This window comes from Mytilus californianus, unplaced genomic scaffold (assembly GCF_021869535.1).
Source record: "Mytilus californianus isolate M0D057914Y unplaced genomic scaffold, xbMytCali1.0.p SCAF_2, whole genome shotgun sequence".
Lineage (NCBI taxonomy): Eukaryota > Metazoa > Mollusca > Bivalvia > Mytilida > Mytilidae > Mytilus > Mytilus californianus.
Window position 1 is genome coordinate 61,078,624 of NW_026262668.1, and position 12,629 is coordinate 61,091,252.

The 12,629-nt window shown below is 31.7% G+C and overlaps 1 protein-coding gene across 1 annotated transcript in view; it reads left to right on the top strand.

Annotated features, from left to right (window-relative positions):
* The first annotated feature begins 1,070 nt into the window (after positions 1-1,070).
* LOC127729013 (uncharacterized) overlaps positions 1,071-12,629 on the top strand; it is a 75,100-nt gene continuing 63,541 nt past the window's right edge. The window contains exons 1-4 of the mRNA XM_052236586.1: positions 1,071-1,830; positions 3,441-3,514; positions 4,305-4,403; positions 8,529-9,488. Coding sequence (XP_052092546.1) covers positions 1,151-1,830; positions 3,441-3,514; positions 4,305-4,403; positions 8,529-9,488 — 1,813 coding nt within the window. The 5' untranslated portion in view covers positions 1,071-1,150. The remainder of the gene's footprint in view (positions 1,831-3,440; positions 3,515-4,304; positions 4,404-8,528; positions 9,489-12,629) is intronic.

Sequence of the window (12,629 nt, forward strand, 5' to 3'; positions counted from 1 at the left end):
CAATATGTATAGCGTGAAAGTATTCAGAAAGATGAAATAATTGGACATAGACGCGTTCATTTTATATCACGTTGACATGACGCCAATATTTTTGAATGTTCATATTGACCAAATATAACAGTGAATGAAGGAGGGAATAGGTTAACCCAAATGACAGTTAACAATTTAATTTGTTATAGTTAACTTTAACAATAAATATTTTATTTTATTTGATGCATTTGGTATTTGACCAATAGTATTTATAGAATGAAAAGAAAAAAATTAACTCAATGACATGTGACTTTTACCGCGCTAACCGTAACGAGTGAGGATGGCATGAGCAGAAACACCTTCACAACCCTGTTGACTCTCAAAATTGGCCGTGACCACGACCCATTGCGGTCAGTCAACTATATGTTCTTTTTACACATTGTGACTTGGATGGATAGTTGTCTCATTGGCACTCATACCACATTTTCTTATTTATATTTATTAAAGGTGAAATATATTTTCAGGAGTTTACCCAACAACCTTGTGTTATTTACATGTCAATGGGACACTAGAAGGCATTGTATTGAAAAGAAATTATGCTGAAATGAAAAATATTTCATCAACCTTTTCTAAAGGACATGGATTTACAATCAATCTGCAGCAAACAAGTGGAAATATATCTTGTTCAATATTTGAGGAACTTGAGGCAGCGAATAATAAAAAAAATGGAATACAAATAAATTCAGCAGACATAACAACAGTAACACAAATACTAATATCACAATGTAGTGTGTACCAGAATGGTGAAAGTGGTTTCAGCATACATGCTAATATAGCAACAGTAATAGAAGACTGCCTCATCCAAGAAAATAAGCAACGTGGTGTGCTTGTAGAGCAGTCTAAAGGTGGAGATGTTATAATAAAGTCATCAACGTTACATAAAAATAAATTTTATGCTCTAGAGGTTCTTGCAACAAACAAGATTGTACTGGAATCCTGTTTTGTGACAGATAACAGTCGTGATTACTATTATTCATATGGTACATGTAAAATAACACATAAACAGTTACCTATCTTGGGATTTAATGTTACTTTTCTGAACAACACATTTTCATACAACCAGAAAAATGGAATTTATTTTGCTCAGAGCCGTTATACTTCTGGAAGTTTAACTTTTAACATGAAGTTTAATAGATTTAGTTTTGAGAGAAGGATTCTTTATCTTTATCGAAATTATTATTATAAGTATGCTGCAAAGATAGACATTAGTCATAATATCTTCAACAACAACAAGGAAACATCTGAAACATTGATTGAACTTGTCCTGAGGGATGAAGATTCTGTAGATCTAGTTGAGAACACTTTTATTAATAACACTGCAAAAGATATTTTAACAATTTCTGTCAACCCATCTTCTGCAAGTTCTGTGTCAAAAAATGAGATTAGAATTTTTGACAATATATTCAAGGACAATACTTTTACAGACTCTTGTCTTAATCTTAAATCCTATCATGTTGTATCTGTGAATAGAAACACCTTTATGAATCGTCAAACCACTGGTATGTGTGAGCTACAAGCCCCTGTTTTTGATGAGACATACTCAATCAATGCCACACATAATTATTGGGGAAGTAGTAGTTTGGTTGATGTAGTAGAAATGGTATGTGGTTTTGACAGATCGATGGAAAAAAGTTATGTGTATTATCTGCCGTTCTCCACTAGTGAAGAAAATAATGACTTTGTAGCCTATGCTCAAGATGATTTTGATGTACAGAATGTCTTAGGTGGGGAAATCACAGGAACGTTTACTATTGAATACACAGAGGAGGCAAAGAGAATTAGCCGCTCTTTATTTGTAAGGTAAAGCATGACTTTACTTTTAAAGCAGCTGCCATGATTAATGAGGGTGGTTGGGGGAAGGGGGTCATGCTGTTACCCTTGTCCATCTATAAACAAAAATATTGTTAGTTTAACTGAATGACTCAAATGTTGCTTCAAATAAACTTGTTTACATTTTAGAAGTAAGATTTTTTTTTCCATTTCACTGGAATACTTTGCCAATGACTTAACGGTGTTCAGTCCAAGAGCTCAAATCCTTCCCTGTGTTTCAGCTCGAAGTTTAATTTTTATTTTTTGAAATATGTTTACATCTAAGGTTTTTTATTTAGTGGAATATTTTTATATATTAGGTTTTTTCCTTTTGTAGAATATTTTTTTTAACATAATAAAGGAATGCATCCATGTCTTATCTAGATTTTGATTACTTGATTATTCAAAGAGTTACATGTTTATAAACTTATTAATTATTTGGTCAAAAGTGTTGGTTTTTAAGGTAGAATTTGTTTATTTGCAGAAGTTTTGTTAACAATTAATTACAAAATATAATATGTTTACTATAAACAATGCTGAACCAATGACTAGTAAATTTTCAAAACGATAGAATTCCTAAAGTGGATATGCAGGGTTGTAACGAAAATACATAAAATGTGAAGACTGTTATATCAATAACACTTCATGGATTGCTGCAGTAATTTTAATTTATATCGATATGTTTTGGTGCCTGAGGCACCATCATCAGGATAAAAACAATACAGAAATTAGCGCTAAAATGAAAAATAGGGAAGTGATAAATTACACGTCACAATGGTACGGAATATCATAAGTATCGACCAAATTTGGGTAAAACACAAATTGTACACAGTCTGACAGCATTACTTATTATATAATTGTCTGCTGGATCTTTAGGAGCACCCGAGACCAACCCCGAATTTTAAAGGGGTTCGTGTCGCAAGGTTTTTTTTTTGTAGTTGGTTATTTATTTTTTTTGTTTTGCATACTTTTGTTTGTCTTTTGGTCGTTTCTCGATTTTTGCAATGGTGTTGTCAGTTAAATAACTATTTAATTTCTATGGCATAAACATTTTATTTTGTTAACGTTCATATTCATACCTACTGTCACTTTTTATTGATATTCAACATGGTAACATTGTTAAGTGTAATTTATCACTTCCCGATATTTTCACCTCAGTGCGATTTTCTGTACTGGCCCGAGTTATTTCGAAATGCATTCCTTTTAGACAATAAATACAAAAATATCTCGCACCTTCTCTTTTTCAATAAAAATTTTAACAGAGTAGTGTACTACTTTCGGAACATACTATAGCAAATTTATAGAAAAGTTTATTAGCTGTAACTCACAATATGGATAATTCTATGGTATGAGTGTCTATACTTCATTTTGACAGCTTCAGAAATACTATTTTTTTACTTTTTTCAACAAGCTTTAACCACTACTTTAACCTAAAATTCATGTCTTTTATTCTGGTTAACCTTCTTTTGACAATATTATGTCTTTCTTCTACATATTTGTGCTGCAGGCAGGTGCACCTATATTGAACTGACTCATTTTCCTTCAACGATTTCTATTGATGAATGTATTTTTCTATTTTTTTTTGTACAAATCATTTGCAGGACAAATGCCTCATTGCATATAGAAAATGGAATAAAGATGCAGTTTGATGATAAACGTGGGATATATATACAAGGTAACTTACAGTTTGAAATTAATTGTACCTTATTGGCACTTATGAGAGTTCACAAGAGATTCTTTCATAAATTTCTATTTTGTGCTTGGTGATATGTTCTAGTAAAAATACTTAAAAAACCAAGACCAACAACAAATGATGACATAGCAATAAAATGTGTGGTAAAATACATACATTTGTTAATTGCATTTTCCAATTAATACTAGCACTAGGTATTTTTGCACATTTCGCCGTAAGAATTTAAATAATTTATGACAAACTTTATTTCGTTTTCAATTTTACGATGAGTTAGCCTTATATTTTGATCAAATTTTGCCCTTTTTTAACTTTGATACATTTAGTTGAAAAGTTTCACAAAAATAGGCATACCTATGGTTAGATTTCTTATAAACTTTTGGCTTCCATAAATAATTTTTAAGTAGCGATATAAAATAGAAACATTACTTTGATATGAAAGGTCAACTGGTTCTATAATTCTTATCTTAAGCTTTTAAACATAGATAGATAGAAAAAAAGGCAAAGAAAAGTTCGAAATCTCATATCTATATTCCGTTCATTTTGACTATAATTGTCAGACCACTCCTTACAGGAGTTATTGTCAAGAGTGAGCAACACTATCAGAAGCAAGAATGTACATGACGCTGAAAGTTAGAAATTTCATAGCTTGCAATAAGAGTGTAATAGCTCAGAGTACATCTTGTTAATATCGATGTCAAATGAACTTTGAAATCTAGCGAGGATACAACCATTTAATTTCATTGATTGTGAACATTACTCTTACATATTTCAGGTAATCTGAATATTGAAGCTGGAGAAAGTGAATCTTTGTTTACAAATGGATCAGTTTCAAGTTTATGGTATGGTATTGTCTTTTCTTCAAAAGATACTGGTAAGTGCAGCTCTTCTCTTTCATTCTCTAAATTTTTTAATTAAAGTTGAGGGGCACTATTTGAACATCCTTGGTTTCTAAATCTATTTCTGTATTAAGTGTGTATCCACTGTCAGTTTTCAGTCAGCTGTTATACAGCTACGTATTATTTTGTACAATTCAATCTTGGAGAGAGACAAATACATGCGTCTTTGGACATTAGACGCCTTTTATTTGTGTAAACACGTTTACATTGGCAAGACCGTATTTTGAAACCCTTTCATTCATGTGTACACTAATTTCGTCAATGAAGAGGGTTCAGAAGGAAGTCTTTCCATCACAATAATTTACATACTTACTTATCCTCTTCATCCCCAGTCGGACAAAAGGCTACAACAATGGTTACAATCAAATTACACTGACAATCATAACATTATATGGCAGTAAACATGGCTTTCATGTGGAAAAAAAATTACTACAAATTTTTGTGTATTCTTCTATAGTCATTAACGTTCATGTTCACATACTTAAAATTTATTTATACTTCTATTGTTTTTTTTATAATGACTGGTAAACCGCTGCTCAACAGTATGGACATATGCCTCAGTTGTATTATTGAATGCAATTTAGTTGTATAAGATCGATAAACATAGCATGGGCAGATTTGGAGGAATTAGCATTCGTCCTCAATTTATTACCTGCTGCAATACAGGCAAATGGTCTGTTTTATTTCAATATTAGGATACCGCCCCATTTTAATTGTTACGGAATGGGCAATCACTAAATATTTACTGAGAACTGATCTGTTAGGCTTTGTTTTACAAATAGCAATGCACGGGGTCTGTTTCCAACTTAATGGACATTATAAAACATGTAAAAGAAAATAACTTTTTGTCGGTCATAAAACTTTACTCAGTATGGGGAGTAAAAAATGTGTGCTCGTCACACAAAGTCCAGTATTCTGATTGGTTGAGTCTGAGTATAATTATCGCATTCGAAATTTGTATGGCAGCAAGGCCAGATCAATGATCCTTTGTTGGATAGTATTACTGTGACTTGATTAATAATGTTGTTTTCAACCATTTTAAATTCATTCAAGATTCTAACCAAATTTCAATATGTTTTATGAAATTAAAATGTTCAACTGGTCAGTAATGTTTACCAACTGCTCAATAGTGACCTCAAGATGAAGTTCAAGTGACCCATATTTTATAGTTTATTTGCCGATGGATTGTATTGACTTATTAGACCAAATACTGTTTTTAGGCTTGGATACCAAGTGAACTCAAGTTTTATAACTTGTATAGGATGTATCTAGAGGAGAATAACATAATTCAATTTCCATTTCTCAGTTGATAAACTTGAGTAATCTCCCATTCTCATAATGTCACACACGTTTTTTGGCATTTTTTTTTTATATCAAAATATTTTTTGGCTTTAATCTGCCCATAAAGTTAAACTTCAAGTGATAAATAGCTTATGAGTTATTGTAATTGCAACTTTATATAAAAATCAGTATCATACTGTGTCTGACTACAACTTGTAATTCAGCCGTTATTTATATATCTGATTCTTTTTGCACATGCACCACTGATACTGCTAAGTTACGTAATTATTATTCATCTAAAAGCAACAATTAGACCTTAGTGCTTACAATCTTTTCAATGTATTTCAATATCAATTTATCCAGACATCTGATTTAAACCCTTTGTAGTAATATTGTTATCACAATTCCTTACATGGCTTATCTTATGTCCATAAATAAGGTACACTATAAGATCCTACTAAGCATGTGTTTATTGGAATAAGACACCAAGTCTGATGAATATGCTTCTTTCAACTTATGAACCATAAAGATTCAAGCAAAAAGTTCTATGAAACTAACATTATTAAGATGGTTCATTTTGATAACGTGATTTGTTACGTTTAATTGACCTTTTCAGACAATCGTCATTATTACGAAAGCCAGCTATGATCCTCTTCTTGCCGAGTTGATCCTTTATTTGTACGAGGAAGATTTCATACAGGTTCTTTTCAAGATTAATGAAAAGAATCTAGCATTATCCTTTAACTTCACAGGCCGATATATAGATAATGTCCTATCGCTCAATAATTCACATGGTGACTTTGTTTAATTGAATCAATCCCATAGACAAAGAGATGTCTGCTTCATATCAAGACTAAAATATAGAAATTGACAGCTAAGGTCAGTTAAGAGGTTATTCTTATTACAAGAATGAAGATTTCAGTTTTCCAACTGTGAACTTTCCAGATTTTTCTAGCATTATCCCGGCAGCCCCTGATTATAGAGTTTGTATCCCAAATGTAACAGTATTCTAAGGCTATTTTTCCAATCATGATTTCCTTGATGGAAGCTTACTGCTTACAAATAGCTATTGAAACAAAGGTTCTAGATGTGAAAATCGAAGTCCTGTCTTTGAAAATTTTATAGATGCCATCATGATATGATTGACTTTTACAAATTACCGACCCTTCAAAATACAATTTCCACATCAGCTCTTTTTACTTTTATAGTATGTTGACATGAAATTTGTTACATTGTTAGATACAAATTACATAAATGAGGGAATAATCCAGCATTACAGTCCAATATGTTATACCTCTCTAAACTTAAATTGCAGCTCACTTGGCCCATATGGCCTGTGGAAGCCTTTGCCATCACTTGGAGTCCGTCGTTGTCGTCTGTCAACTTTTACAAAGATCATCTTCTCTGAAACTACTGTGCCAAGTTTCACCAAACTTGGCAGCAATCATCATTAGGGTATCTAATTGAAAAAATGTTTCCGATGACCCCACCTGCCTACCAACATGGCCGACATGGCTCAAAATAGAACATACGGGTAAAATGAATAATGTGTCTGTTATCTTGAAAACCACTATAAATACAGAAAATCTGACAGTGGCAAAAATGTTCACAATGATAAGATCTTACTTCTGCAAATTTTCATGGAAACTGTCAAGTGACTTATTGTAGGTGCTTTGGCCGTAAATGACGATTTTTTCCCAATTTTTTTTTCAAATATTTTCCTATTATCTTGAAAACTATAATAGAAAGATAAAAACTTTAAAAAGGTATAAATTATTAATAAGATAAGATCTACAAATCAGTTGTATTGCGAAAAAAGTTGACTCCTTTTGGAAGTTATCACCCTCAAATGACGAATTGTATCCTTTTTATGCGTTTTTGTCTATCATTTTAAAACTAAAACAGATAGAGAGAGAATTTAAGAGACCAAAATTGATCCACAAGGCAAGATCTACAAATAAGTTGATATTTCTGAAATTGTTTGTCAACTCTTTAGACAAGTTAGTGCCCTTAAATGACAAATTTGCCGACCGTGCGTGACCCTCAGGACCCGCACTTGTGCCTATCATTTTGAAAGCTATAATAGATAGATAGGAACTTTAAAAACAAAAATGATCAGTAAGTCAATATCTGCAAATAGGTCAGCATACGTAGTAGTCACCGTCTGCAAGATGAGTCTGAGTGGTAACAAGTTTTACAGAGAGAAGACAGAGTTTGCTGTCTCTGTGACAAAGGTGACATTGATGGCGAGTACCATTACATTATGAATTGTAAAACCCTTGATTTAGAAATAACGACATTTTTACAACAGTACAGTTGGTCAAACACTAATATCTATAAATTTGATCAACTATTTAACATAATAAAAATTGTAAAACTAGAAATATTATGTAAATTTATCAAAATTATAAATATTAAAGTCAGTCCTCCAAGTTAATTTCATTGTGTTGTTCACAGATGCATGTAATAATTGTACCTTATAGTTATGTTAAGATATGTTTTCTATTACTATGTTACTGTAGTTTTGTGATATATGAAGTCATTCATTCACAATGATCAATGTCATTTTGATCTGGACTGCCAAAAAATAAATAATACATATCAGTCTGAGTGTTAATGTGAAGTTCGAGTATAAATGTGACGTTTTAGTAAACACGTTTTAAATTTAAGGTCTTTTTACAGAAAAAAAAAATCATGCCAAGTTTCAAGGATTATCAAATTAGTTAAAAGTACTTCATACTAATTTAACTTAAATATTTTAATAAAGGTTTTCTATATTGTAGACATCTATTTATTTAAACAATGTCGTTTATTAATAGGTTATTTTAAACTCCATGATGCTTACATCAGCAATACAGAGATTGGAATACAGTCAAAAGATAAATTTTTAGATTTGAAAAACATTACCATTAACAACAGTTCCGGTGCATGTTTGTCGATGCTTTCAGGTGCCGAAGGAAATTTTGACCTTGAAGGAAGTTTATTCAATAATTGTTTAAACCATGGTCTTTTTCTATCCAAATATATTAATGCTTCATTTACTGCACTAGATATATCATCTTCATATGAAGGAATACAACTTATAACTGATCAAACTGGACATTTAACTTTGCATAAAATTGGGATAAAGAAATCGTCACTATTTGCAGTTCATGTAGAATTTAGACACCGTACTAATGCAGGAAATATTACAATACATGACATGGAAGTGACCGATTCCCAGACAGGTTTTCAGTTGATAGTTGATAATTACTACTCTCCTAACAGCATTAAAATTAGAGACAACTCTTTTAATAATATCTCAAGGAATGCCGTGCAAATCAACGTACCTAATTACCGAAGAACTTACTATGGCAGTCAAAATGGAGCACAAAGGTTTGTTGATATTGGATACAACACATTTACTGAAACCTGTGGAATTACCTTGAATACTTGGGACAGTGTTAATATTAGTTTCCATGACAATGATTTCACAGGAAGTTCATGTCCAACAATTGATAAGTGTTTCGTCAGTATTTCTGCAGATGGATTCCGTGACATATCGTATCATGTTTTTGACATATTTACGAACAAATTCATGGGAATAAATGGTTATTGTGTTATAGAGTTAAAAAGCCACAGTCATTTTGCATATCCTAAGGGAACAGTGCAGTTTAATAATTTTATCCTGAATGAAGTATCTCGTGGTGTAGTGGTTCTAGATACGTCATACTTTAATATTTCTCAGAACATCTTTGACAACCATGATTCTACATTTGATTTCTATACTACTGGATCAGGTAGGTATAAATTAACAGACTGTTATCATAGTACCTTGCATGCCGTTCTGTGCACTTTAAAAGGATCAGTAACACAAAGTATTCCCTTCTGATCAACAATAACAGATTTAATAGCATTCTTACAATCTTGGTTATAAAGCAAATAAGAAGCTATTTAAGACATCTTTTATTTATTTGTTTGCACATGAGAAAGAAATAATTGCTAATACCTCAAAATATTTTGAAAGGGTTTAAAACCATATAAGGGAGCTACCATTTGATTTTTATGGGGAAAGGGGGAGGGGGGCTAGGATGAACAATTTTGTCCTGCATTTTTTTTTAGTTGTAATCTCTGTCCTGCCTTTTTATTTTCACTCTATTCGGTCCTGCCTTTTTTTTTTATTAGTTTATCCTGACTTTTTTGTACATAAATTGTCATCCTGCCTTTTTTTTTTTGCAAAGTTGCTCATCCTGCCTTTTTTTTCCCTCAAAACTCCTGTCCTGCCTTTTTTTCAGATATCATCCAAGCCCCCATAAAAATCAAATGGTTGCTCCCTAAACCATGCACAACACGTGTTTGATTTCTGGATTGTGACTACCACCTGGTATGCTGGAGACAATATAAAAGTCAAAAGTATAAAACATTGAAGATCAATAAATACCAAAACAACAAACTAACCAAAGCGGGAATTCGCTGAAAAAGTAAAGTTTCTATAGTAAAAATTGTTTCACATATTTTTGGATTTTTACTACCTCCTTGTATGCTGAGATAATTTAATAGATATTTAGAAAGTCAAAAGTATAAAAATTTTGAAGACAATAAATGCCGAAAATAAACAAATCAAAGCGTGAATGCGCTGAATAAGCAGTTTCTATCTAAAAAAAAAAGAGTTGTTAAATTCAATGGTTCTTCTGACCCTGTTTCTCGCCATATTCACCTGAAAATAGCAATTAATGATTAAAACATAGTTACATGTACAATAATAATGTATATATTATTGTACTGTATATGTTATTTAGACTTCCGTCCCCAATGGCGAAAGCAGATCTAGTAATCGCTTGACTCCGTCCGTCCATCCGTCAGAAGACCTTGGATAGAAAACTTTCGTTAAAGTTTCCGTGGCTTCTATGAAAAGGAATGATTTTTTTGGGGTCTATAGTTTGATAATATTGTAGTGTGTAAGCAATATTTACATCTGTCATTCAGCCACTTCCTGTTTGCTGATAGTTTGAAATTTTACTCATTGTTCAAGGAAATTTTTCATCAAAATGTTTTCAGTTTTATATGGACGGAAATGATTTTATTTTTGGTCTTCAGAAAAACAAAAATGATTCCCTTCGTAGAGGTGCTTTGCCATAATTCCTATTCCTACGAAACGTCCTACGAAAAATCACAACAGCTCTCTTATTTTAAGTTAAATAATCTTTAAGACTCTAGAACCGTAGTATATAAGGCATTGTGATAAATATACAATGTATATATTGTTTTTATCCTGCCATTTAATATGGATACTTTAAATGTGTAGTGTTTAACACCGAAGTTTTCATAGACATTCTCATTGGTAAGACCTGGACTGCAAAAACTGAGCTGTTATTCAAACAGTTATATCATCCAATCATATCACAAGCAAGATATATAGATGCTACTTGAATATCCCGTTCATAAGTATGTTTATCTACTCGAGAGAGGTTTTAAACTTTAAAATACGTGGTTTACTGGGCATTTTGTATCTCAAATTCTGGACAAAATAAATATTCATAAATAAATATCACATGTTATTCAAGTTTCTGAATAAAACATGAGCAACACTTATGTTACTGATTACCCCTGTCAAAGTGTTTTTATTCAGTTATAGTTATATGTTGAACATGCACCACTCAGTATACATATATCTAATTTTTTTTACCACCAGAAATATTGATAATAAAGTCATCATAGATACCAGGATAAACAAATTGTCGCCGGTCGCGCGTTTCGTCTACAAAAAACTCATCAGTGATGCTCGAATCAAAAAAGTTAAAAAGGCAAAATAAAGAACGAAATTGAAGAGCATTGAGGCACAACCTTATATTTTTCCACATACATGAAAAATTTTGTAATTTGCAGTGAAAATAATTTTCTAATGTAGGCAATATTTTATAATAATACATTCAGCCATAATTTAGTATTTGGTGTGTAAATAGCGTGATTTTAAATTAACAAATACTCATCATTGTTTACCCTTCGTGAGCCTCTGACATTTTTTTACTGTTTTACTGTTATGTAAATTATGAAGCATAATCACATTATTTAAATTTCCATTTGGGTAAAAAAAAAATCAAATATATACTTTATAAAAATATTTGTTCATAAAATATTACGATAATAATTTATAAGACTATTAGATGATCTTTTTCATTTTTTGACAAATGTAATATTCCTGAGGATGAAAATCTCTAAAACCTATTGAAATCGTCTAAAGAATTTTACTGATAGACGGTTTCTTCTGAAGTTTGTCGACATTATGTCGTTTTCTCTTAATAAAACAACCAGGCTTCTTTGGATAATCATGTCAGCTATGGTCAAGCTATCTTAAATATTTATTTGCATAGTGACACACATTTTTGTAGTCCTTATTAGGAAAAATCTGTAATTTTAATGTTATCGAAATTATTGCACCAATGCATGCATATATACTAAACTAAGTCCTTTATGCAGGTTTTTTTTAATTTATAACGAATCTATAACGTATTATCGATACATAATATTTCATTCAATGATTGTTGATCGCAAGCTAATTCACTTTCGAGTTTGTTGCCGACGTTTCCCGGATCGTGACAATGATGAACAATCAACACAGAGCATGTGGAGCACGTAACAAAAAAGTTAATAGATAGAGCAATGATATTATTTTTTTTTTATTTTCCATGCGTTCCCATTTATTAATTTTCCTTAATAGTTGGTCAATGATTTGTTGTATTAAATTTGTTCTTTAAGAATCAGTTATTACTATTTACCTTCCAGTGCACGTTTGTTTACATTCTTTCATCACAGTTTTCCCCCTCGCACTTGCGCTGTGTGGTGGTCGAAGTTCTAACGAGAGGTCTCGTAGTTAAGGTCACTACATACGGGAAAATATCGACGAATTAGTGTACGGGAAGACAGAAATTCATCAGCAGCAC